The sequence below is a fragment of the Zosterops lateralis genome, assembly GCF_965231275.1.
Source record: "Zosterops lateralis genome assembly, chromosome: 4".
NCBI lineage: Eukaryota > Metazoa > Chordata > Aves > Passeriformes > Zosteropidae > Zosterops > Zosterops lateralis.
The window spans coordinates 27,811,975-27,839,807 of NC_139765.1; the positions used below are offsets into that span (position 1 = coordinate 27,811,975).

The window sequence follows — 27,833 nt, forward strand, 5'->3', positions numbered from 1 at the left end:
GTACTGTAGTGCACGTTTGTGACACGTTCATATAGAAACTTCATTGGCTTCACAATAATGCCTCTGGCTATTATACCTAATACTATAAATTAAGATATATAAATTTACATGTAAGCTAATCTCTTTTTTCTGCTGTAGAAAAACTTGTCATCCCAAACAAATGTGGATTTTCATGGCATTATTTCTGATCTGAAAGGTGATTATTTAGTATTGTAGTAACATTTGTAAAATAGGATTAAAATTGAGTATGATCTTCATAATGCATAAATGGCCTGAATCAGTTATATAAGATTTAATTGAAGAAATGTGAAAGTGATTTATTTTGAAAGTACGGATCACATGAGATTATAATGAGCTCTGAGTATATCACTGAACAGCACTACGGGGGAATAATTTGGGCAGGAGGACTAGTGCTACTGGGTATTTGACTGAACATCAGTCAACAATAGAACACGAAAAAAGGACAGTGATGTATGAATATTGTGTATAGTAGCAAGAAGAGTGTGTATAGAAACTTGTAGATTTCTGTCCTCTAGCATGGTTCCCTTTATATTTCACTTGGGATAATGTGTTTATACACTGTATTCTTTATGTCAACTTAAAACAAACTAGGAAAAAGTAAAACAAAACTCTCTATTCTTGGCAGGAGAGTTTTGAAAAATTGTATGTATGTTACAATAAATGACTTGCAGAAGTAAAACTGTTCATAATGATGAATTCTTTTCAAAAATCAGTGAGGACAAAACAAGAGATATAGAAGTGACCATTTAGGTTAAATATTAACAAAAACCATAATTCAGGAATCAGAGGGGTTAGTTGTTAGGTTAAGGATATTCATAATCATAGGATCATTTAGGTAGGAAAAGACTTCTAAGATGATCGAGCCCAACTGTTAAGCTAACAGTGCTAAATTTAAGCTAGCACTGACAAGATATTTGCTCTATTACAATATTTACAATTATAAAAAGACATGAGTAGAGATTGGAGAGATTCTTGACAACATTCACTGTGGTTTGAGAATTATTATAGATGTGATTCAGGGCTTCTGACTTCTTTCAGCATGGGACAACTATCCTGCAGTTAGCTGAACCCACAGGTTTGATAAGGCATTCTGGTTTCATGGAGGTCCTGATATCCCCTCATGTAACACTGCAAAATAAGGACCTGCTGGTGTTAACTGCTACTGATGGGAAAAGTGAGGAATGGAATCCTTGGAGAAGAGGGTCTTTCCTTCTTTTGACTTTATTGTATGGTTTGGATGGGGTTAAGATAAAGAACAAGAAAAATCAAAGCCTTAGCCATGGATATGAGGTTTATCATCCCTTTGAAGTGAGCATTCCTTTTCCAAGAACTTTTGATAGGGCTGAAGACAAAAAGGAGAAAGAGTAGAGTTGTAGAACACATGCTGCATTTCCATGTCTGAGAAATCAGCCCTGTACAGCCCTTCTCACTGAGAAAATTCAAATAGAATTTGTGGCAAGAAAGCCTTTCCCATGACAACCCATTCGCTGGTGAGTTTTGCCAGAATGCTTCGTTAATAATGGATCTGCCCAAACTGTGGATTCAGAAACATACATCTATATTCTTTTTCATTTATAAAATAGCTTTAAGGACAAGAAGTTTGAGATGACCAAAACTTTGCCACTTTTCACTGTTAATAAGAAGTTCAGTTTTTCTTTTTTTTTTAACCACAGTACAAAATCAGCCTCATGTTTGGAGAGCTCTTCAGTACAGCTTGCTTTGTTCTAATTTGGTTATGTACAAAAATGTTTCTTCCTTAAGCCAGACTAATGTTGAATGTTTAATGAAGGAATCTGCATAAGAAGATGTGTAAGATCTAAACTGCCTCGTGGTTTCAATCTCTCTCAAATCACGCAGGCAATAATCTTTTCTGCTGGAATCCATTGTGTTGCTCAGAGCCCCATGGGAAGAATTTACTTGAGCTATTGACGAATGAGTATTTTTGCCACTTTATTTGTATCCCTTTGTAACCCCACTTTTTGATGGTATTCCTTCCTGCTCTTACCTCAAAGCATGAAAGAAAAAGATATTTTGAGAAATGCTTTTGCTGTCCCCTTGCTGCCCCTGGCAGAGTAAATCCAGCCATCCTGCTGTGCTTATAGAGCCTGTTCTTTCCCACCCACAGTGCTTCCTCCTCACAGATTAAGAGTCAAAGTACAGGATGATGCTGGCTCTGCCTATGATGTATGATTCTGCTCTGCCATGGTGGCCATTGCCTTTTTTAAGATAAGGACTATCATTGATACCGTTGTGACAGATACGAACAAAGCCAGGATATAAGGGAGAACTAATAGCTTTTTTAAAGCCATATCATATATTTGGAAAGTGTACAAGATTTGGGGTTAAGAATTTGGCAAGCAGCATCACAATCTACACTGAATGTAGATTAGTCAAAATTTCTCTTAATTTATTTAAAATAGGCTGATCAATCATACTACCTGAAAGAAAACAGTAGATAACTTTAGCTGGAGTTGAGATGAATTGGTAGCTTTTATGTATGCATTAGCTTCTTACGTTTGGTGTTAAAGGATGAGGTTGATGAAGGTGGATGGGAGTGTGAAACTTGGGAAGAGGGGCTGGCATTTAAATCAATAATTGTTTAAACAGCAAAGGTTACAAATCAAGATAGTAAAAGATGTCTGAAAAAAAAATAATTTGTGGAGAATTTTTAAAGTTAATTATTTTTATGCTAAGGTTGTATGTCACAACATAACCTATACTGAGGTTGTTCCAAGTTTATTCTTCTAGGGGGTGTCCTTACTGAAAGAAAAGTGATGAAATTGGTCAGCTGGATGTTGCTGCAGTGCAGGTAGAGCAATAATTGAGGATCCTCTTTACATTACGTCATATCTGTTTGTGCATATTTCCTGTAAATTAATGAAATTAAGATCTTGATAGTGGTGACATTCCTGGATGGCATAACAGCGCCCAAAAACAAAGTTAAAGTTGCCTATTACCAGCACATCACAAAATATGTTCTTCCTTCAGTGTGCCAAACGCTGTCAATGACAGTGATGTGGCAGAGGGTAAGCAGCCACTCTGCAGTAAGTCCACACTGATAACTGTTAAGACAAGAACCGCTGACTACTAAAATCCATGGGCTTAAAGACCATAGTTTCTGTTAAAGAATTTGCTTTATGGCTCTTTACAGACTTTTTTTATCCTAGCTACCCTCTCTTTTGGGTGCTCCATTGTGAAAGAAGCTGCAGTTTCCTGGTAGCGGGTTCATCTCCTGTTTGGCTCATGCTGCTGTAAACACAAGCAAATGCCGAAAATGAGATTTCCACCCCTTCTTCTTTCCTCTATCTCTGCTGTACTTTCCAGCCCATTTACTTGCACTAATATTAGTGTTTCTGTGATCAAGGAACGAAGGAGATGAGGAGGTGGCCAGACAGAGAGCTGCTCCCTGCCCACCTCCCAGGTCTGTATTTCTTTCTGCAGATCTTTCTTCTAAGGAAACAGTTCCATGCAGTTTTCATGAGATTTATAGGACAATACACCTGTATTTTGGCAGTGAATTTGGATGGATTGTGGCCTCAGCATCATGCTGTCAGTTCATAGTAGTAGAATACTGACATTAGCAGTGATCTCTCTTGTATCCAAGCCTACAAACACTTGTCAGATTTTATCATGATGATACTTTTCTAACTTTTCAGCTTAAAAAGTGGGTAAATATTCATGTTAGCAGTAGAACAATAATGCATTGTGTTTGTGGCTCAGGGATATATACTGTTGTAAGGGTAAGTATATATTGGATTGCTGTATGTCCTGTATGAACTACTCCATAGCATGCTGGAGTATGTCCAGAGTAGGACAGTGGAGCTGGAGAAGGGGCTGGAGCACAAGTGTGATGAGAAATGGCTGAAGGAGCTGGGAGTGTTCAGCATGGAGGAGGGTCAGGGGGGCCTTATTTTTGTCTACAACCACCTGAAAGGAGGCTGTTACCAGGTGGGGGTTGGCCTCATCTCCCAAGTTACAAGTGACATGACAAAAGGAAATCACCTCAGGCTGCACCAGAGGAGGTTTGGTTTGAATATTGGGAAAAAATTTCTTCATCAAAACTGTTGTCAAGCACTGGCACAGGCTGCCCAGGAAAGTGGTGGAGTCATCGTTCCTGGAGATATTTAAAAGACGTGTAGATGTGGCATTTAAGGACATAGTCTAGTGTTGGACCTGACAGTTTTAGTTCTGTGGTTGGACTCAGTGACCTTAAGGGCCTTTCCCAACTTAAATGATTTCCATGTTTCTATGACAGCACAGCTGGAATGAAGCCATAGCCTCTGTGCACAGATCTGGCTTGAACTAGATATTCAAGAGTGGAATCGATGCTTTTATTTTGAATGTTTTATAATACAGAAAAATATTTTTACCAAACTGAAATAATTGTGATGCAGAAGTAATTAGGTCTTCATGCATACATCTGGTAACTGGCAAATATACCAAGAAGCTTAGTATGTTCTGAATAGCATTTCTTGACATTAATTCTGATCCTCAGTCCAGGTTCTTCTCTCCAGTGTTTGGGTTTTCCTTCTGTATGTTGATGACAGTCTTTCTGCACTCATTGTATATTTAAATAATGTTGATGATTTAAAAAAAAAAAAAAGCAAAAAAACCCATTGAGGGACGTCCATTAAAGTCTAGTAGTAGAAGATATTTAACACCATCTTAGGTTTTTCACATTTTTCGCTGCAATTTTTATCAGGATATATAATTGCATAATATAGAAGTAAACAATTTTCAATCCTAATATATTAATATCTTTATAATTAACTGATGCTATTCACAGATGGCAAAGCTTTACTTTTCATACAGCCTTGATTGTGACTGTGAGATAGAGTAATCTGCATTTTTACTCCACACAGTGAATGGCTGTTTGCTTCTTCTGATATTGTAAAAAATCTCATTACTTTGTGTTATTAAATGGCTTTAAAAAAAGCTGTTTACTTAGTAGACAAATGTCCCAAAATGTCCCATTCTTTAAATGGGCTTGAATGTTTGGGGTTTTCTTCCTTTTGCTTGGAATTAAGTCTGCAATGAAACTGGGTCAAAATCAGAAAAAAAAAAAAAGGATCCATTTTAGAGCTATTAAAATTTTCTATAAAGATTTTTATTTTATCTCTTATTTCTCATTACATGCTGTATTTCATGCTTGTATACAGATTAATGTGCTTTGCTGATAATTGCATATTAAAAATAGATAAATAAATTATTAGCTCATTATGAAATGTGTCGTAGTACCAGTAACTTTAATTGTAATTTATCTGCTGTGTAAGTAATCCTGCAAAATATTGTGGGATAACATATTGATATTGCAATTGCTCTCTTGTAGTGCTATATGATTAACACTGAAGACCTAAAGGAGTAAGTACTCTAGTCCCTGTGGCCACACATTCTTCAGATCTGATTGAACCTGTAACTCAGCCTATCATTAGCTCAACACACAAGTGAAAATGCAAGTCCTCAGTGGAGGGAACAGTCTAGCACAGTTCCAGCACGCAATTCAGGAATGTGTTCCACCTTTCAAATTGTCTAATATTTTTTCTACTTACTTCCTGTGAAAATTGAATGTTTTCCTTTATGTACAGATCTACTTAGTGCTTGCCATTTTTCACATAAATAATATTTTCAGCCTTGTCTCTTAGAATAGGTAATCATTATAACAATCTTGATGTTTGTACATATAAGAGATCTTTAGGGTTTCTGATTTATGGAGGTTTGAAACTGCTGTGACAAAAATGCACATATGTAATGTTTGTCATTACATCTGAGGCTTGTAAAATTATTAAACTGTGACTTATTTCATAAGGGGCCATGTAGTTAACTTTTTAATTAAAAAATTGTTTTCAAAAAGTAGTCCAGCATGTAGCCTGAGATGCATCCTCAGGAGGCAGAGTGGCCAGGTATGTTTCGGCCAGGTCTTATTTCACTGCATTTTCCTGGGGTTTTTTTTAAGGAAATATTAAATTGTTGTTGTTTGGTTTGTTTTTTTTTTTTCACTGAAATAATAATGTTTATTGATTATAAGTACAAAATTACAGTTACTGCTTTTTATCTTTAGTGGAGCCAAAATACTAGCACCTGGTATTTTCCATTAGCCAATTTGGAAAACACTTTAATGACAAAAATGGCTTGTCTGCCCAAGTCAGGACAAAGTTTGTCCTGAGAACTCCTACAAAAAATAATGAATTCTCACCTGCCTCAATCTGACCTGGAGTGGCAGTGGAAACTTTCCTTGGAGACTCCTGGCATTTGCTTTCTCAATGCCCTTAAGTGGAAATCTCCATCACAATTATTTAACAAACATCCATTCCTCATGATAACATCTAGAAATGGGACTTACAAGACAGCCATTGGCCTTCGAGAATTGCAGTCATCAAGACCACTGTCATCTGTTTCCAGCTGGGTGATTAATTCCAGAGGTTTGTGATGTATATTTCATATCCTTATGATATTAAATCATTATAATATGAAATAAGAAGTCTCGTACAGGTGTCTTCCTAGGCATAATAAACACTTTCTTCCCCTGCAGTTGTGGAGACCGGAGAAGTTGCATCAAGCCTCTGACCAGCAGGATGCTTTGGTGCTTCTCTGTTGCCGTGTGCTGAGAAAGAGCATAGAGTATCCCCATGTGAAAAATGCAATAGAAGTCTAATATGATTTGACTGGATTTGGCTTTGTCTGGTATTGGTAAAGCCACTGGGCATTCATAGAATCACAAGGAGGTTTGCGTTGGAGGGGACCTTGAAGAGCACCCAGTTCCAAGCCCCTTGCCATGGGGGCCACCTGCCACTAAATCAAGTTGCTCAGAGCCCCATCCAGCCTGGTCTTGAGCACTTCTAGGGGTGGGACATCCACAACTTCTCTGGGCGACCTGTTCCAGTGCCTCACTATTCTCACTGTAAAGAATTTCTTTTCAATATCTAATCTAAACCTACCCTCTCTGAGTTTAAGTATCATAGCTGACTTGAGCCTACTTAATTTTCAAAATATACCAATTATTTCATCAAGTAATCTTGGTCAGTCTGCAGAATATGAATTTTTTTTACCTTTTTGTTTGTTTGCTGGATTTTGCATGTGTGTTTGTTTTAACTGTTAACACTGACAGCAAGTCTATGGATAGGATCTGTAAAATTGAAGTTGAAAATTTATGCAACAAGTATGTTTAATCCGTTTTCAAATTTTCAGTTAAACCAATCCCATTGCTTAGGTGAGCTGTGTGGTTGATCTGGGGTCACTTCCTGGGTATCCTGGGCTCTGCCATGTGTTAGGATAAGCCCAGTGGGGCAGTGTTGTGGCCGGAGAGGGGTAGTAATCAAATGTATCCCTTCTTCTGTAACTCCAGATAGCTTGGAGTTTATTCCAATATGACCAGCAGTAAAATGGTTAATAATATTGATTTTAGCTAGTGTTTTGGGCTGGTTTTTTTGCAGAAATAGGAAGATTACACCTTTTGGCTTGCATTTAACATTTTTTCTTGAATTCTGGTGTCTGATGCTGCTACCAGAGAATCACTAGCACAGTTCTGATCACTCTTTAATTTTATAATTTTTAGCTAGTTCCAACTGTTGCTACACATTTAGTCCAGAACTCTTGTGCTATTATGATCCTAATTTTAGCCCATACAAAAAAATTTCAGATTATTCCAAAAGAAGGAGAATAAGGGTCTTGAATTTCAGTAAATCTTTGTAATATTCTGGAAAATAAAAAAAAGTAGAATCATACAGTATTGAATATTGTTATTCAGTTAGAGAAAAATTCAGGCAGAAGAATATTGCAGAAATAATGCTCATTTTTAGGTGGAAAAACTTGTTAATTCCAGTATTTGCACATACACAGTCATCAGGGAGTTATTGGTCTACATGTGTCTTTTGAAACATCTGTCAGCTAAGCCAGAGATCTAAATGCAAAGTGTTACCATTGGTTATATTTGTGGATTTCTTACATTTCCTAGTGGAATTTCATTTTGTATGCTAATCATTGCAGAGTACAGAAGTAAAAATAAGATTAAATTTTTGCGCATGTATCAGTAGTTTGGACGAATGATTTGCCCCATTCTCTTTTAATTGTATTGTAACATAAAATACATTAAATTGAGTAGTATCATTTTTGTCTCAGTTATCCTGCTGCCAGTGTGGAAAGAAGCATGTCATGTGCATGCTTTGTTTTTTTCCTTTTGTCCCAGTAATGAAATAACATGCTGTGGAGGGCCTTGAGCTGCTCTGAACAATTTGACGACATGTTGTTCCTGACTGCTGCAGCCATACTGCAAAATTCATTTATTGTTGTATAGTGGGCCACAATCCATTTGACAAAATGCCTCACTGCGTGACACTTAGGTGCACTCTATTGACTGTTCTTATTCAGTGTTAGTTCAGTGTTATGGTGTTCACTGTTACCTGATTTATAGAAATTATATACTGGGAAAACTAACTTTTGGGTTGTTTAAGTGCAAGACTTCTAACATTAACACATTTCTATGGGACTGCTTTAGGCAACTGTACCATTCCACACTGTTGACCACACTATACTTGTGATATTTGACATTTTTGATAAATACTGTCAAGGATAATCCATCACAGGACAAGTTTCCAGAGTTTCAGGATGTTTGTTAAACCCTCGTAACTTAAATATAGAAGTGTTTCAGAAAACAGTGTTTTACATTTTTAAGTTGAGAAACAGGTTTTCCAAGTAAGAAAATTGCTAGGGAGTCATTTCCAGAAGAATACAGCTGTCTTCAGTTGTGTGCTCCAGATGAGCAGATGATGTGGGATGCAGCTGCCTGTTGCCTGACGACCATATGTTTCTGTAGGTTTCATCATTAACTCCCTCCCATTCACATTTGGGGTGACCACCATTATAACAGAAAAACAAAATGTGGAGTAAGCTTAGCAGTGCCTATGGTGTTTAAAGATTACTTTCAAACTGAGAACAGTTTTTGAAATAATTTAGTCATTGAGACCCATCTGCTGATCTCTTATGTGTGCAGTCCCTCAAGACTCATATCCTTTTTTCTCCTGTTGTACAACAGCTCTGTGAAGTCAAACAGAATTGCTTTGTGTGGTTTGATACAGCTGACAAGGCAGTCAGAGTGCCGAGGACCTTGAGACAACCCAAAGAAATTTAGCTTGGGTTAAAAATCTCTGGATAAACGATCTTGTTGATGGGGAAGCTTTATGAAAGAAGCATGTTCACTGAAGTGCATTACTTGAGTAATGCTTAAAGCAGCTGTAGTTCATTCACGTGTTTCATATGGTTAAATACAGAGATAAACTGTGCACCCTTCTGTTTATCACTCAGTGTAAATTGAATACATAACTAAGTCTCCTGCATGCCTCAGGCATTTCTCTGTGTGCTGCATTATCCCAGCTTCACTCATGCTTCTCTAGATTTAGGCTGAAAGGAAAGCACATACCAGGGTGGTTTGTGGGACTGCAGCTCATGTCCACTGCTGAGCTGCAGGGTCTGCAACACCCCTGTAAGCTGCCTCTCAGAGGAAGGCCTCCATCTGCTTCATGTCACAGCCCATCTCTTTGGAGATGCAGGGAGAAAAGAGGTTATTGATGTTCAGCAGTATCAGACAGCACAGAGACATCTAACAGAGGAAACATGGATGGATTCATGTGTGCATGGATAGGCAGGATAATGGCTGGATCGGCATGGATACCAGAATTATGACAGCATGATGCTGTACCATATTTTGAGATACTGGATCTAAGAGATGTAGCAAGAGAGTTGCTGGGGTTTGGGTTTTCTTTGTTCACATGAATTGTAGCTCTTAGTGCTACCACTTAAGCTGAGGTAGTTGTTCATTTAATATGTAGCATTTCCAGGTTTTTTGGGGGACTATTACTTTTTCTAGGTTGAGCGAGAACTTCCTCTCAACTGAAGGGTGTTGACACACAGTGGTCCTAAATATAGTGGAAAGTACTGTTTTCTGAAAGGAAATGGAGGCAGCTCTGGAGTATGAAACCACATGTACAGTCTGGAGGAGTTATGTAAGGACACTGCTGTTTGTAGAGCAGAGGCTTTTGCTACAATTTGTGCTGCTATACACTCTTTACACTACAGCCATTGTAGCTATTAAAGAATAGCATTGAAATATGTTATTTTTCCCACTAATACTTAAAATTTCCAACTCGCCGGCTCTGCTCTCCCTTTTCTCCTGAGAGCAGTGGTGGTTTTGTGTGAATCAGGGAGACAGAGAAATACAAATGAGGAGTAGTTGCTGTAAATTTGGGGCAACTTTTTAGCAATGTTCTCAGAGTTTGGACAAGCATGAGGTGTGTAAATGTATCCACTGATGGACAAGTTTCTGTTGCAACAGAGATTTTGCATCTGATAACACAAACTGTATGAGATATTTGGAGATTACCTGTATGTGTAACCAAGGGTAACCCCCAAACCACAGCTGCATAGCATTACCTTGCTAACCACACCAGGTGACAGAGGGACAGGGGCATGGCTCCATTCTAGCTGGCAGGAGGGGAGGGCTATAACACAAGGCTTCCCCCATGTCTGTGAGAGTGTGTTATTTCTCCACAGGACTTCCACTTCTCAAAACAAGCAGAGGATGAACAACATTAGGCATAATAGATGGAGTTTTCCCACACCAACAATTTTAGCATTCCCAGCTGCAAGGTCACTTTGAGAGAAACTATTCGCTCCTCCTCTGCCAAATCTTGCAGTTTTAACCCATTTCTAGCAAAACTGTGAAAGGCATGGTGAATAGATTTAAAAGCAGTAATATTTACTCATCATACAATTCCTTTTTTCCCTTCTTGCCTCCTCTAAGCATTCACTGGCTGTTTTGTACTTTTTTCCTCATCCTTCCCATGAATCACTTTAATCCCCATCACTCACTGTTTGCATGCACCTTTGCATTTCCTTCTCCAGTCTTCTCATCCCCTTCTCTTTTTTTCTTCCTACTCTTCTGCCTTCTCTTTATTTCATTTTTGTTTCCTCTTCACTCATGTTTGAGTCTGATTTTTTTTTCAGTTTTCCACACCTATACATGCTCTAGTTTCTTCCCTCATTTTACAGTGTTTTTCCTCTGATCTCACTTCTCATTTTCTCTGCTGATTGTTTGCCTCGCGCAGTTCCCTGTCTGCTCAGCCTGTCTAGAGGACTCACTTGTTAAAAGGTTTAAATAGAAAATGGCTCCAATCAGAATGGTCCTTCATGTAATGGTTGCCATATGCTCATTTAATGATGTATTTTCAATTTTTTTTAGGTCTTAAAAATTAGCTTGATTGGCCACCGGAAGCGTGTTCTGGCATCTTTGGGCGACAGGCTTCACGAAGATCCTCCTCAGAAACCACCTCGGTCAATAACCCTCAGGGTGAGTCCCCGTGAAAATTTGCATTTCTTGACAGGTCAGCAAGGGTTTCATAAAATTCACATGAAAACAATGGCTACTTTGAGTGGGGTTGAACTTGCCTCACTTCAGAGTTGTACACTATGGGCATCTTAGGCTGACCTGCTCTCTCCCTATGGCAAACAGTGATATATTGACATTTTTACAAGGTGATCCATGTGACCCTGTTTCAATTGTCTGCCTTAGGATGAGATAAGTAGAATCATAGAAGTACCAGCTTATCTTTGCTAAAGAAACTAGGTCTGGACCAGGAATGAAAAGATGCATGTCTTCATTTGCCCACAGGAATCCCAGCCAAGCTGATCGATATTGCAGGAGAGTTACCATTTTCCTTTCATGTTTTCAAATGTTTGCACTTACTTTTCAGACGTATGCTTTCTTTAAGGAGAACTGCTTCAAATGGTTGGGATAAAAATGCCATTAAGATGTCTCTGTATATCAAAAGTTACATTACGTTTTTAATTTTCATTTGTATTCCCTCTTTCAGAAACCCTGTTGCAATGTCCCTGGGTTTTTTCCACACTTGACCATGTTTAATCTCCTCTCATTACCCCACCTTCACTTGGTTTCTCCAATCCAATGCCTCTTCTTGTTGTCTGCTACTCTTATCAAGTTGAGGTCTGATGGCCACTTCCTACTGCATTCTGTCCAACAAAGCTCATAGCAATATTTTTATTTTGATATTATAGGTCACACCTTTTGCATTTGATTGGCTCTCATTATTTTCATGGGGCTGCATTTCTGATGGGAATCTCATTTGGGATTAAATTTCAAAATGTCAGAGAGTGTCTTTGCTCCCAGGTTAAATTTCCTGGTGTAAAGAGAAATGCAGAAAGACAGAATGAGGGCTTATTTTTAAGTGTACTTAAAATTTCTGTGACCAGACTGTTTTCACCCTGCTTATTCTCAGACGCTCCATACAGACATTTTAGATCCCACCCCTTAATTCAACCTATTCCCAATACCATATTTAAAAAGGTCTGACAAATCTCTAGTGTGCTCTAACATTGCAGAAACATGTGGATGTTTTTCTTGTATTTTATTTTTTCTGTATTTTGTGAATGATTCCTGATGCATGGCAGGTGTTACAACACTCCAAGGAATGAGAAATATATAAAAAGGCAGACTTTTTTGCTGATTGCCTTCAATACTCTGGACTGGATAATTAATTCCTCCTCAGCAAATGGGAAAGTTCCCACAGTCCACATTCTTGGTCAGGACTGTATATTCTCTGTTTATACAGAAAACTGGATGTCCTCCATCTGTAGTGAAAATGATAACAAGTACTCTGCTGCTGCACAGCTAGAGTTACTGATGCAGACCCGTGCTAAATGTCATTTATGACCTCTTGGAATTGGAGTCTTCACGGAGAATCCTAAAGAGGAGGACATGCATTTGGAATAAGGTTTTTCTTTCCCATTAAACTGCTACTATGCCATTTCACATGAAACAAAGACATACTGTTTAGTTTGTAGTCTGCAATAATTTGTATCTTGAAAATTGGCTTAAATAAACTGTCTGCTGCTCCTGTAAGATTGATTTATATAGAATCACTGAACAGTTACGATTAGAAGGGGCCTTAAAGATCATTGAATTTCAACCCTCTTTGCCATGGGTAGGAGTATTTTCCACTAGATCACGCTGTTCTACATCAGTAGAAAAGGTAGTTTGTTGTTTAAAGTCTACTTTTAAGTTCCCAAGCTTAAGTTAAGTAATGCTAATACTTCATCTTTTTTGACTGTTCTTGTATTAGCTTTTAACATATTTCAAAGTAAAAGGTTAGATACTGAGGAAAAGCAAAAATTCTTTAAAATCTTAAAAATATCCACAATGTATGTTACTCCCTGTTGTATGTTACTGTGTACTAAGGAAACACTATTTTGATTTTGAATATAATTATATGTTATATCTATATTACAAACACACACACACTATATAAATATACTTTTCTATACACAAAAGTATAGAAATTGCTGGATCTCAGGTTACCTATGCAATCTCGCTTTCTTTCCTTGAGTGCATGCTAATCTTTAATTACAGGACCAGTTTCCATATTCTTCACTGGAGCCCTTCCTCACCCAGTCAGCACTGGAGGCTAAACTGAAGGACCAACAGTTTTGGCAGAAACTTTGGAGAAGTGTTGCAATAGTAATGATATTTTAACATAAGAATTAGTTCACTGGAGAGAATTCCTGGTTTTAGGTTAGACAAATATCTGTGGGACGTGAAGTGTGCCCAGGCAGCTTGGGGAAAGATCTCTTAAGCTCCCTTCTCTTAAGCTCTGTGGCTTCAGGTGTACATGAGCAGCAGGTCTGAGAGGGATGAGGCAGATTTTGAGAGTGAAATATGTGATCCCTGCAGGTCATGTGTCCTTGCATTCAGAGCTGGGTAGAAACATGCTGTGAGTACCCAGTGACTAACAGTTGTGTGGTACTGAGGCCGTGATGGTATCTGCAAGGGTGTCCATGCCTGGTCTGCAGGTTTGTTTAAGGAGATGAGAAGGTGGGTATGGAGTGAGGAAGAGGAATGAAGGAAGAGTGGGAGAGAGGCTCATAATTAAAGGAATAGCTGTACCTGTGAAGCTATAGACTTAAAACTGTTTTTGCCACAATAAACTTGTATAATTTGTCATAAGCTATTTAATTAATTGTCTCCTAATTAGTCACTAATTGTATGTTACTGACAATCTTCATATTTGAATGGAGTCTTGAGTCTGATTTATATAAGTGCTGTGTACACAGTGCAGAAAATTAAATCAACAGAAGTGGAGTTTGGAACTCAAGCACTTGAGAAATTGAGCAACAGATGTTGTAATTGAGTGAGTGGTACTTTCTAACCTTTGTTTGTGTGTCTCAGCTCATCCACACTGAAGCAGTGATTATAAAATGGCAGGTGTGGTGAAAATTAATTGATTGACATTTGTAAAGCACTTATGAGCATCATGATTATGACGATATTAATCATCCTATCTTCAGAGCAGGATTTGAAAAGAGTTTAGGAGAGAGATTTGGGGCCATGAAAGGAGGAGAGAATAAAATACTGACTACACAGTAACTAATGATAACACGGTGCTGAGTAGATGACAACACGCTGCACAGTTGAGGATCCATCTGTGCTGTGAAGAACAACTTTGAGAAAATAGCATAAAATCATGCAATGACATACTGTTCCATAATGCAGAGGCACAGTAATTCTTTTATTTCTTGAGTTGGTATTTCTTATCTGTATTGCTTTACCAGCAATCTTCCAGTATAGATCTTGGAGTGAATTTCCTCCTCGTATGCAGTTTGACAAAATATGAAAAGTTCAATGAGGGCTGGAATCTCTATGTTCATCTGTCACTTTGATACTCTGGTGGCCCTGTCAGCCTGCAACAGTGGGTGAATACTGATTGAGAGCAGAGAGAGGTTTTACTCACCTGGCTGGAGCGGCAGGTGGCACTCACTAAAGAGGATCTTGTTTGGTGCCCATGTACTCGGGTTATTTTCAGAGCAGAAGTGTGTGCACCATGTTGTTAGGACCAGGGAGGGTGGATTTCAGAGATTATGCCTCACCAAACCTACTGAGCATGTGCAGACTACAGCTTTTCAGAAGCTTTTAACTGGGCCAAATGTAGGTGGATTTTTGTGAAGGAGGGAAAAGATTATTCCTAAGAGGGAAACATTATTTTCTTTGCCCTAGGAAATGTCAAGTGCTTGTCTCAGATCATAGGAAAGCTAGAGAATTAAAAAAAAAAAAATCCCAATTAATTAAAAATTACTAGGGAGCTATATTTTCCTAACATTTTTCTTGTTGGCAACATGAAAAATACTAATCCATTACTGTGATTTCAAGGAATAATGTCCCATAGACTCCTACACTTCAAATACTGACATCAGACATTACTATGACTTGAACTTTCCTTTCCACTTGGAAGAGATTACAACTCTCTGATTTCTTACACCCGATCTTGTTTCTTAACAGCATGGATGCTTTTCGATGCTTTTCAGAACCGGGCTTGCTTCAATATAATAATGCATGAATCATCCACTTTCATTTTCTCTTCAAATAAAAAGGCAGAACTTTTTTACTTTCCACACTGGAGCAGGTTTTTGCTTGCTCCACCATCTTCAGATCCCCCTCTTGTTGCTCAGTATTGAAACAGAGCATTACAGCAGCAGGTGGTTTAGAGGAGGTCTGCACTGAGCAAACTTGCTCCTGGGTACCTTCTGCCAGTAACCTACATCGTGGGAGAGGAACATTTCCCATTCAGTTGCTGTGACACTGTTTTCCTGCTCACACTGGGCGGTGCTCCTGCAGACTGAACAGTACACTGCAGCTCCCCACTCCTGCTGATGGAGCTCCAAGGGAGTGTGAAACAGTGGAGCTGGACACCAACGTTTGTAGCTGGTGTTTGAACAAGTGATGTCATGTGCGTCAGAGTTGGCGTTTCCAAACACACACACGGTGTCTGGCTGTGGCCAGTGTGGTGGCAGATCCTGGTAAAATGTGTGCCAGGGGACCTGTTTATTTATTAGGTAGCATTTATGTATCAATTCTATTTGGTATTTGCACACTGATTGATACAAGGTTGCAGTTCAGTAGAGGTAACAAGAAAAGCCGGGTAAAATATTTGTGCTCTGATATTTTCAGGAACTGGTATTTAGCTTGTGTCTGATATATGGTACTCTGAGTAAAAAAGGATGTTCTGCAAAACCTATAAAAACTGGAACAAAATGTCTGTACTGTGTAAATGGACATGCATTTCTTTTTTCCAGCAAGAGGTGTTGCTAGTGTTCAAATCACTTTGACTGTTCAGAGCAGCTGCTCAGAAGTGGTGAGAATGTATTTCATCTTACAAATAGCTAATCCTAAATCGTGGCTTTATTTGGGCCTTGACAAGAAGTAGCTCACTGTTTTATCTCTTGGAGACATATTATACAAGGAGGTTTTGAGGAGGAAATTTGCCACTAGTTCATGTAATCGGTGAACTATTTTTCCTCCTACATGGGCTCTGCACTCCAGGCAGCAAATCTCAAAAGTTCATCCACAATATCCTCTACTGCAGGAATTGTTCCATAATTTCTTTAGTGTGAGCAACTCAAATGCACTTTTAAATGTGTGATTTGAAGTCAACAATAGGCTGTTCTTCTTATGCTGCATTTTTCTTTCTCTGTCCAGGAACCCAGTGGTAACCACACTCCTCCTCAGTTGTCTCCATCACTTAGCCAAAGCACTTTCACTACTGGTGGCTCCCTGGACGTTCCCCACATTATCATGCAGGGTGATGCAAGGAGAAGAAGAAATGAAAACTATTTTGATGATATTCCCCGGTCAAAGCTGGAGAGGCAGATGGCACAGGTAGGACTAAAACCAGTGCCATTAAAAGGGTGGGCCTTGCTGCTTTTGGTTACAGGACTAATCCTGACCGGATCAGTGGGTTGTGTATGAAGGCTGAGTTGTAAAGAACAAAGGTTAACAATTTTTCAAGCTGTCTATTCCAGCTCTCTATATAGTGTAAGTTGATGTGTTGGTGTATAATTTCTCCTCAGAGGTAGAAGTTTGATAATGTTTAGATGCATGGGGGCTGAGCCGAAGGTGGCTTCAGTGCACCAGAGTGTGCAAGCTTCCTCCAGCACCGACTCTGCCCCTCATTTTTGTAATAAGGTGCAGATTCCTGAAATTCCGAGCAACCTAGATAAAAGTAAGCTTGCATCAGTTCACTGCTGGAAACTCAGAGGACTTGAAGGGTGATGATTGCTGCATTTATTAATGGGAAGGGTCAGCATTCTGCAAAACTGTGATCTGGGAATATGTTTTGAGTATTTAAAAAAAAATTTAACTATGCAAAAAATTATTTGAACAGCAGTAGACTCAACTGGATATTTAATCAAACTGTTCATAGAATAAAGCTTAAAGTAGTCTCCATCTCTAAATTTTTTTCACCCAACCACTGAAAGACTACTGATAATTTTAAATTAAGCATACATTGAGTGATGCCACCGAACCATAGAACCATGTAGGATGGAGAAGACCCTTAAGGTCTTCAAATCTAATCCTTAACTCAGCACTGCCATGTTCACCATATCCCAAAGAGCCACACCTACATGTTTTTTGAACAATTCCAGGGATGACTGAATCACTCTCCTGGACGGCTCATTCCAGTGCCTGACCACCCCTTCAGTGAAGAAATTTTTCCTAATATTCAATCTAAAGCAAAGTAAATTATGGATGGGCAGTCTGTTGGTGAAAATGAATGAGCTCAACTGGTTTTCAGTGGTACCTATGATGATGAAAGACAGCCAGGTCTTGTGAAATAGGGCTTTGATTTGCTGTCAGAAGCAGATGGGCAGCCAGGGCAGTTCCTGGAGCAATTCATTCCACGAAGGAGCAGGTTGCTGCATGCTTCCCTGCATGAGGCTTCCCAGCAGTTTCCCTGCCTGCCACAACCCAAAATAGAGCCTCTGTCTGAAATTCAGCCTCAAAATGGAAACAGCTATGCAAATAACTGTATTATAATGAACAAAAGGCTGCAGTCTGTCAGCTAATTACATGAACAAGAAGGAATTAATTAAACAAACAAAACAAGGTGCTGCCATTACCTGGGAACACAGAAACAAATTGAATTCCGTTTGTTCAGAGGACATTTCTAGGGAGGTGAAATTGCATTTGATTGGGTGGGGCTGTTGCCTTGCCCTTTTTAAATCTAATTTTCTGGTATATAATCTTCTTGTATAGAATTACAGAGAAAGTTGCTGAGTGAATGAGCTTGTTTTCAAACCAAAGTTTGCTGGGCTTCTGTAGCAAGAATAACATTGAGCTGAAGTCCAGCAAAGAAAAGACAAGTTCTCAACATGAAAATGTTTCTTAAAGGTTATGAAATTTAGGTGTTTGAGCAAAAATTGCACATTTGCTTGTGGCAGAATACACTGGTTTGTCTAATTAGTTAATTTTATCACTTTGTTCACAAATCCCTGTACTCACTACCTCTTTAGTCACTAGCATTGAAGGAAAAAAAAAATTAAAAAACCAAAACACCTATGCCAATAATTCTTTCTGAGTCCATTCTACTCCTTTTTTTTACTGATATTCCCAAGAGGTATGACATACTCTCAAATGACACCTGCAGATTGTCTTTGTGCTGTTGAATACCACGTTTCCAGAAGGACTGATAGGTTACATGTCCAAAGAGAAAACTGAGCAGTTATTAATTATGCCACCCCAAACTGTTTTAGAACCAAATAAGTGCTTAAGGGACTTTTTTATTGTTGTTGGGGTATTTGGGGTGGGTGGGTGGCTGGGTTTTGGGGTTTTTTGGTTTTGGTTTGGTTTGGGGGTTTTTTTGGGTTTCTTTGGTTTGGTTTGGGTTTTCTGCTTGTGTTTTTGGGGTGGGATTTTTGTGTGGTTTTTTTCTGTTGTTGTGGAAATGTGTACCCACTGAATGGATGACCTCAGTGCCTTTTCTCTGATTTTAACCATTGAATATAGCCATCATCCTTTGGGATTCCAAAGGGGAAAATGGATTCAGATGAAATCCATAAAACTGTGGTTTGTGTTGTTCCCTGAATTCCAATCTGTTTGAAGTATTTTTCAGCTCTGCCCCCAAATTCTGCATTTGTAGAATGTATGTAAAATTCCCTTTGACTTTAATGGGAAAGTCAATAACTCCCTCTGGTGATCATTCTCAATAAATTGGACTCACCCCATTAAGAGGCTAATCAGGGATTTCTTCAATCATTCTAGCCCAAAAATAAATTCTTATATATATTTTGTGCAATGTGTGCTCTGCCAAAATGTTCTATATTTCCTTCAGTCTTTTTCCCAAAGCCCCTTTGAAACTAAGAGTAGAATAATTGGTTCTGCAAAGTAAAGGAGATCCAACTGATTCTTAACATGAACCTTCTGCTCTGTGTGTTGTAGGGGTTTTTGGGGTTTTCTTTTATCTAGCAACCTTCTCCTTGCAGTTTGCTGGTTCTTTTGGCTTGTGTCAGATCAGCAGCAATTTCTGAACTGATACCAGTCCAGCTTCCCAGCTCGAATACTTCTCATATACAGAATGATCTAGAGGGATTAGTTGAATTGCTTTGAGAATGTTCTTTTGTCTTAACCCTTTCTTTGCTAGGCTGTTTGCATGCTGCTGTATGAATCTGCATGTTTACTGGATGCTATAATACACAAATGTGCATAAAGACATCTTGGATGCTGTGATGTTTTGGAAGTGTTTAGGTATGTTCTCGATGATGAGATTAATGAGCATTTTTATGACCTTGAAGAGAGAGGCCAATCTGGTATTGCAAAGTTATTTATTGTATCGCTTTCATGAACTTGATTTTATTTTTAAAAAGTTAGGATAAGACTATCTCATCCTTAATTTAAAATCTAAAATCTGAAGATATTTTGATGTAACTAGATGTTTCTGTCTTTATTATGGTTTGTGTTTTCCTAAACTGTTATAGGGAGTCATCAAGCATGTTGGTCTTTGCATCAATCAACCACTATTTCTTAAACAATGAGCACAGCAGCCTAAATCTGTTTTCCTTTAAAGTGCTAGATGTGTTTAAAACAGTTCTCTAAACCATAATCAAATCTGCTTGTAAGTAATACAACTCTTTGTTTCCTGGAGGAAGCGCTGATTTAAATTTACTTAATGTGGGTGGTTTTGTCTCAAGGCCAGCATGTACCTTCATTTACAGTTCCCTAGCAGACTGGTTGTGACCTAAGAGGAAAATTGTAATATAAACAATGAGTCTAACTAATTTAGATTCCCCGATGGAATAGGTTTGGTCATCCAACCCCTCAGTTGATCATCCAGCTCTGAAAGTCTGTGATGTCTGGTTGTATAAATCATAACTGCCAAAATGGTAATACAGAAGGCTGTGAGATGGTTTGTTTCCCCAAAAAAAGAAGGAAAAAAATGTAAAAAGAAATTAGTAGTCTGAGTCATCATTAGCTGTGGATGTTGAATCTTGAGCCTGCAAACTATAGGTTAGTATGATCAAATTAACGTAGTTCAAAGTAGCTGAGGTTGTTCTTAAGATTGCCTGAATCTTTAAAATAGAACTGAAATCATGCAGGCAAATCTTGAGTACTTTGGAACTGGTAGGAGGAGGAGTCCCATTGAAGGGATTGGGCTCTTCATTCACCACTAAAATAGGCGCAGGGAAGAACTTTGGAGGTTGAAAGGCATCATAGCCAAGTTCATTAAAAGACATCAGTTAAAATGTCACCTTTTTAGGATTTGTAATTCTCCAGGTGGGAGAGAAGCTTTAGGTATTGGCTGCAAGCATATTCCAAACTGCCAGCCCCAAGGGAGTGGCTGTTTACTGTGCTAGCCGGTGGCATATGGTGCTTTTAGCCACCCTGGTCCATAAGACCTCTTGCTGTGGTGCTCCGAGCTCTGCACCCTGCCCTCAGCCAGGAGTGAGGGCCAGAAACATCTTTCCCGTGGCAGGCATGCAGGAAGGTGCAGGAAGCACCATGGCACTCCTTGCAGAAGGAGAGCTGGGACAGGCCTCCCCCTGGTGCTGTCACACACCCTCCCTGTGGTGCTGAACCTGTGGCACAGCCTGAGCTGGGAGAGGTCTGTCCTTTTGGGAAGCAGTGGGCAGCAATCTCTCTGGGGCTCTGGGAGCACCTCCAGCCTGTGTCTGCCTCTGTGAGGACAAACTGGTAGTGAGTCAGAGTAAGCTTTCGAGTAGGATAGACCTAGTCATGGCCCATATGGGAGCACCCCAGAGAGCTGTGATGGAAAGAAGAGATCTTTTAAGATCTGAGAGAGCTGGAAAGCTTATTCACAAAGGCTGACAGGCGATGTTCTTTCCCAGAGTTGCTGAACTCAGATTTCATTTTGATAGCCTTTCTGAATGCTTCCGTCACACGGTCTGAGGGCTCTTGGCTTCCCCCCCGCCCCCCCCGCCCCCCCCTCCCCCCAAAAAAAAAAAGAAAGATAGCTTAAATGTAAGGTCATTGTAATGACTGCACAGTAAGTGTGAAGTAAATTTGTCCCAATTCTTGGGATTTTGCCTTTTAACTTTTTTTGTAAGATACAAAAATTCATTCCTGGGTTAGGATTGATATGCAGAGGACAATAATTTAAATGGATTTACTACAACAGATCCTTTACCTACAGTAGGGGAGAAACGTCATAAAAACAAAAACCAGAATTAACAAAGGCAGGTTTATATTAAAATTGTTAAATACTTTTGCTTCTTTCTGAAATAATGCCTTTAACACAGCAATGTCTCCCAAATACTTAACAGATACTAGTGCATTTGTATTTCCAGTGCACTGTGGGCCTGTGATTTAAAATGCTGTTTTCTATTTTTCAGCTAGGAAAACTGACATACAGGGATGTTGCAGGTTGAGTAAGATGACACAAAGTTTGGAGGAGACAAAATTAGAGAAGGCATCTTTAGTTTTCTAACTTTAAACCACAGTGTGACATTTTTTACTTACTTGTTTCATGTTTGTTTTGCCATCTCCTCTGCTTTTGAAGGATTTAAAGATCACTGTGAATGAGGAAAAATGTGCCCAAAAGAATACTGGTGTGTAAAATGAGATTATCAAGAGGCAATGAAAAAGGTTTTTTTATCAACGGTTAACTACTCATGAAATAACAAAACTCTTTACTAGTTGATTTATGAAGCAATAAATACAAAAATATGGTTGTCTAGATTCATTCTCTTGTTACTTCTTAGGCTACTTATTTCCATTTTTTATATGTATAAAATAATTTATGTTGTGAGGATAAATAGACAGCTATCTTTAAAAAAAGTCAAATCCAAACAAAATGCTCAAAGGTTCATATTTTATGTGCATTATATTTTTCATATGGAAAGATGACTTAACTGTGACGACCTTCAATTTAACATCAAAAGAAAAATGCTTAACTAAATCTGTTGCTGGCAGTGGTATTTGTAATTCGCATAGGTGCAAAAGCCATAGACTGCTGTATCTTGATCTGTAAATATCAGCTCATTTTCATCCTTAGAGTCCTTGAGAATTGTGTATTTCATAGAATCATAGAACCACCACTGGATTGGATCATCTAGTTCCAAACTCCCTGCTCTGAGCAGGGATACCTCCCACTTAGAACAAGTTTCTCAACAGCCCCATCCAACATGGTCATAAACATCCATGGATGAGGTATCCAACACTTCTCTGGGCAATCGACAAGTTAACTGATAAAAACATTATAAGAAATCCACTTATCTTCTGCCTGAATAGAGAGAGAGAATTTTTTTCAAGAATATTACAGAAGCTAACATTTTAGAACTGAATTCATGTGAGGTGGATCATACCTACAAGCTGCTTCAGCAAATGGCATTAAGGAAGCCACTTCTATATTCAGTATTAATGATCCAAACTTTAGCCTTAAATACTACACCAAGAAAAGGACAAATGTTCTTCACTAATTTACTGCTTTTCACACTCAGTCTTGTGAACTAGGTCTACATTGAAAAGATTGTATGAAAACTGAATGTTAATATCTAACATTTACATTTTAGATCTGCTGGAAATAAGCTGTACTTAGAGTTTGGGGTGCTTTTCTGAGAGAGTGTTTTTGTTGTTTGGGGGTATTTTTTTGCAGAAAGGTAGATACCTATAGTCTTATAATCTTCATTGCTGTTTGTCCTGAAGTTTGTATCCTCTCTGCAAAGCTAAGAGGCTGGGGTACACTGGATGCTGGCAGCGCCAGCAGAAGGGATATTGTCCATGAGAAGGAGCTCACACCTGTCATCCACTTCTGGGCCAGTCCAAGGGGCCCAGATTTTGTCTGGAAATTTTCATGGAAAGTATTTTCAGGAGAAACAGAAGAAATACACCAATGCAAAACATGTAATCCTTCTAATAAGAATCATATTCCAAGTTTCTGCTTCTCTGAAAGAAATACAAATTTCAAACTTCACTCTTCATGTCTGAAGATTTTTTTTTTTTTAAGGAGAATTTGCTGTTATTTCTGCTAGTAAAGCAAGCTCACCCCAGAGCTTTGAGAACATCAGGGCTGCAGTATCTACTTTTGTTAAATACCTGAGGTTTTTTATATAGGGGAAGGAAATCCAGCAAAGGGCTACCGAGATGGTTGGGAGCTGAAGCAGTTGCCCTCCAAGGAGAGTCTGCAGGGCTGGCTGGAGAAGATGTGGCTTTGGGTGCTAAAAATGAAAGAGGGTCTCTGAATGCCATGAGGAACTTTGTCCCCACATGGACAGGCAAGCAGGAGGACAGGTTGTTCACAGAGTCTGTTGAGTCTCTCTCCTTGAAGTTTTCAAGACCTGACAGGACGAAGCCCTGAGCAATCCGATCTCATCTCACAGCTGCTCCTGCTTTGAGCTGGAGTTGGAGTGGAACTTTCTTGAGCTTCCTTGCACCATGAATTGTCCTGTGAATTATATCCTTATTCTTTTGAAAGACTGCTCTATCTAATTTGAAGTATACTGAAAAATTCAGACCTTTTTTGACCTCCTCCAACCTAAATCACCTCGCTAATTTATTTGCTATTTTGTTTCTCTGTGTAATCCTACTAAACTTCATATAACTGATCTGTAATTCATCAGATCTGTTTTCAGTTCTTACCCCATTCTGAGAAGTCCCTCACTTCTGGATTCTCTTTAGAGAGCACTGGCACTCCTCCAAGCCACAGCATGGTGTAGGTCCTTGCAGATTGCCTCAACCTGTTCAGTCCATTTGTGCTTAAATACCAATAATCATTCTCGAAACATGCTGCATCAGGAGTCACACAGTGTCCAAGCCTTGCTGTACTTCTTTCTGCTGCTGATTTAATTGGCCAGTTTTCCAACACAGGAAGGAAATTTGATCTGAGGTGATTCATACTGAAGAACCTCATTTTGAACATCTTGAATTTTTCTTGGCAAATAGAAACTGTCTTGGTAGCACATAGCAGGCAATATTGCATTTTTTCTTTGTTGTTCTCAATAATGTCTGCATAGATATAAATATACTCATGCCTACAAATATTCCTGAGCTTTATTTCACATGGCCAGGAGCAATAGCAGAAGGTCATGAGAACCAAGGGATGGTGGCTGAATTTTTAAACATTGCTAGTCACTTACTGGTCCCTGCAGTAAGTTAGGCTGGCTGGAACTTTCTTAACCTTCCTTTTCTCCCAACTTAAGTACTCCTTTAACCTTTTTTGAGCCCTTAGTATATTCTTTGACTTTTCAAGGATGATTACTCCTAATTTAGGTAAATCTTTAACATCCCCTAACATGTCATTGAATTAAACTCATTGAGCTATAATGAATAGATCTGGACTGCCTTCCACCTGGCTCCTGCTGCTCTTGTGCTGTCCAAGTTTTCTTTTCTGCCACTTTCCTCTTCTTAGAAAGCATATGATTTCTATGATCAGTCTTATACTTTCTTTCTTCAGATAATGAGCTATGTTTTCTAGTCTATAAGAAGGAAGCCTAAAGTTTTCCCTCAGTAATTCTTTTCAGCCTTCCTTTGCCCCTCCTGCTTGTCAGAGTTGTGTTCCACTGTGACTAGACAGGGAAACCTTTTATGCATGGGACACTGCAAAAAGAATAATGATAGCAGAGTCTTGCTGTGACATTACCTGTAAGCATTTATCTTTTGAGAAGTATTAAGATACCGGTATGTTTGATACTAATCAGACAATAGATGATGTTTGTTAGCTATTGTTTTGCTCTTCTTTGCCATATTACTTAGGAAAATGTTCTTTGTTAAACTCTTTCACAGAACCTCTGTCTCAGTGGTATTGGGTGCCCAAGTGTATTTGTGTTTATTGTGGTGGAAGTGTACGCACAGATTGAATTCTTTAGGAGTTTTTTGAGAGCATATGTTTTGGGAGCTGAAAATTATAAGTGTTTGAAGCCTAACCCCTGTTCTTCCTTCTACTGCCTATTTTTTTGGCCTCAAATAATCACTTAACCTTTTTCCTTGCCTTGGTTCCTTCCTCTCCACCACAGGGATATGCAACTTCAGGTACTTCTCCTGGGCATTTCATAATTCATTAAAAATTTTAAGTGCTTTGAAGGTATAAAATATGTATATAGTAAATGCTAAATATTTCTACAATGGTGCAAGGAAAAGGTTGATTTTTGAATTTAAATTCATTAGCATCCATAAAGTTAATGTTCCATCTGCACTGCATTTCAGTACCTAACCATTCAAACATTAATGAATGCAAAATTGAGTAATGAGTTTTGCACTGCTGCCCTTCTGACTGGGCATTCATGGAGTTGCGGGAAATTCTCAGTCTCTGCTGGTCTTGATTTATTGTTGATTGTTTTTAAAGATGGTTTTGCTTAAGCCTAGATTCTTCAAATCTTTAATTCTAGAGGTAGATCTATTTGTGGGGGAAGTTCAGTTGAACAGTTCTTGAAGCAGAGACTTGAACCCAAAACTTGTGCGCTTCCATTTGGGAGAAGATGGGCTGAGGAGGGAAGGGCAAGATGGGTACCATTGACAAGTGTAAGAGAGGATTAATTTCCTGTCCTCTTTTTAAATGGAGCAACTTGAAGCCTGGGCACACATGTGCTGCAGGATTACCTGTCCCTGAGTGAGAACCAGGGCAGCTGAAGGATGAACTGGCTGAGGGCCCATGCCAATTCCTAAGGGCAAGTCCTCAAGAGGGGCAGGATTTAAGGGCACACTTTTGTCTCAAGAATAGCATGATGCTGAGAAGTGGCTGCACAATATGGCAGCATCATGGCAACCCCTTGCCAGCGCCGGGGAGAAATAAAACACCTGCCAGCGTGCAGTATCCTGCTGCATCCCTTTCTGATTTCAGTACCTTGATGTGTACCAACAGCAGTGCCATCAGTTTTCTTGACTACCTTGATTACCAGATGCTTGGGCATGCTGCACCAGCGTGGAAATTCTCTTTTTCTTTTCTTGAAAAGCAGAGGCACAATCTTCTGCCATCGATTCTGTTGTGGTTTGAAAGCAAAATGAATGAGAGGCTCCAAGTCAGAGATATAATTTAATACGAAGAAAGGTAAAAAGGTAAAAGTAAAATAAAATAAATACAATAACACAAAGGATCACTGACAGAGTCAGAATACAACCTGAGCAGGATGGTGGAAGCAGTCCAGGTGAAGTGCTTTCCTGAAGCAGTGATCCTGTAGAAAGGTCTGGGAGCTCTGCTCCTCTGGGAATCCAGTGGATAAGTGCCCTTGCACTGTCCCACATACCAGCTTATATCCAGGTGAGAATGCTTGGCTCCTCCCCCTGGGCAGAGCATCTCACAATAGGATGAGGAGGGTGAAATGGGTCCTTGATGGCCCATTAACAGAGATAACCCCTGGAGGGAGTTACCTGTGACTCATGGGCCATTAGCAGGAGACACCCCAAAAGTCATTAGCAGAAGACACCCCAAAGGCGTTAATGGCCATTAGCAGAAGACACCCCAAAGGCCATTAGCAGAAGAGGCAGGGGGCTTGGGAAAACACTAGCCCACCTGGTTTCAACAGTTCATGAAGATGGTGATAGAATAAATACTTTGTGTACATCCTACACTGCAACCCAGGATAGATTCCTATTCAGGAATCTTCCCCTCCTCAGGTAAACAGATATAGGCATCACAGCAATGGATATGGCCAGAACATCTAGAAGTCAGTTTGCTTGACATACACAGAAAAAGGTCATTGGTAACTATTAGTGCAATGTCCTAAGGATGGCACAGCAGAAGTAACTGCAGTAGTGTTTTGCTGCTGGCCTTGCACTGAGACTATGTGTTCATCACATGGAGGAGGGCTAGTTTGTAGCAAGTTGCAGGGGATGAGGTGGAAGACTGAACCAAAGTCAAAATTTGAATTAGCTAACGCTATCAAAAGGTAGAGCCCTGCACATCATGAAGGAGAAGCAAAGATCTTTGAAAACAAGATGAGGGAGGTGGAGTTAACCACGTATGTGAAAGTTTTAAAATTACTGAAACTGGAGGAAGGGATCTGTGCTCATGCATTTCAAATGATGAAGGAAATAAGGGACAATTAACAACATTAAACAGCTACCAGTCTGTCTGGCAGCACTCAGTCCAGAGGATGCCAGGCTTCCCTGACAGTAACCAGAAGTGGTAACTTATTCTGCCTCCTGCCAGGCAGCCAGGGTGCAGGCTACAAAAGGTAAGAGCGAGAGTCATATTTTAAGAAGACTTGCACTCCTTCGGGTTGATTTGAGCATTAGTGCTAAATTCCTGCTGCTGCTGACAAAAACAAGCAATGCACATTTTAGATGTTGTTAAATTACCGACATATTAATTGCTATCTCTTCTGGATGCTGCAGTTGCATTTTTCATGTCTGTTTATTGCCTTTTGTTGCTGCCTGCTGAGGATAGCGTGGGCAGATCCTATGTCTGATTCTTTGTTTTAGTTGCCTGGCTACTGTGAAATGTTATTTTAGCTTTTGCTGAGGTGCCATAGATGCTTTATTGATGGTTGTCCAAACAAGGAAATATATGAAAGATGCTGGTGAATGCTGT

General features: G+C 39.2%; 1 protein-coding gene across 4 annotated transcripts in view; it reads left to right on the forward strand.

Annotated features, from left to right (window-relative positions):
• Positions 1 to 27,833, forward strand: part of ANKS1B (ankyrin repeat and sterile alpha motif domain containing 1B) — a gene marked incomplete at its 5' end in the record, with an annotated part of 414,325 nt that overhangs the window by 352,661 nt on the left and 33,831 nt on the right. For 3 of the 4 annotated variants that reach the window (XM_083860540.1, XM_083860539.1, XM_083860541.1), the window contains 2 exons: positions 11,252 to 11,359; positions 16,556 to 16,735. In XM_083860540.1, coding sequence (XP_083716666.1) covers positions 11,252 to 11,359; positions 16,556 to 16,735 — 288 coding nt within the window. Of the gene's footprint in view, positions 1 to 11,251; positions 11,360 to 16,555; positions 16,736 to 27,389; positions 27,478 to 27,833 lie in introns of those variants that run through there. The other variant, XM_083860542.1, reaches the window with a different exon arrangement.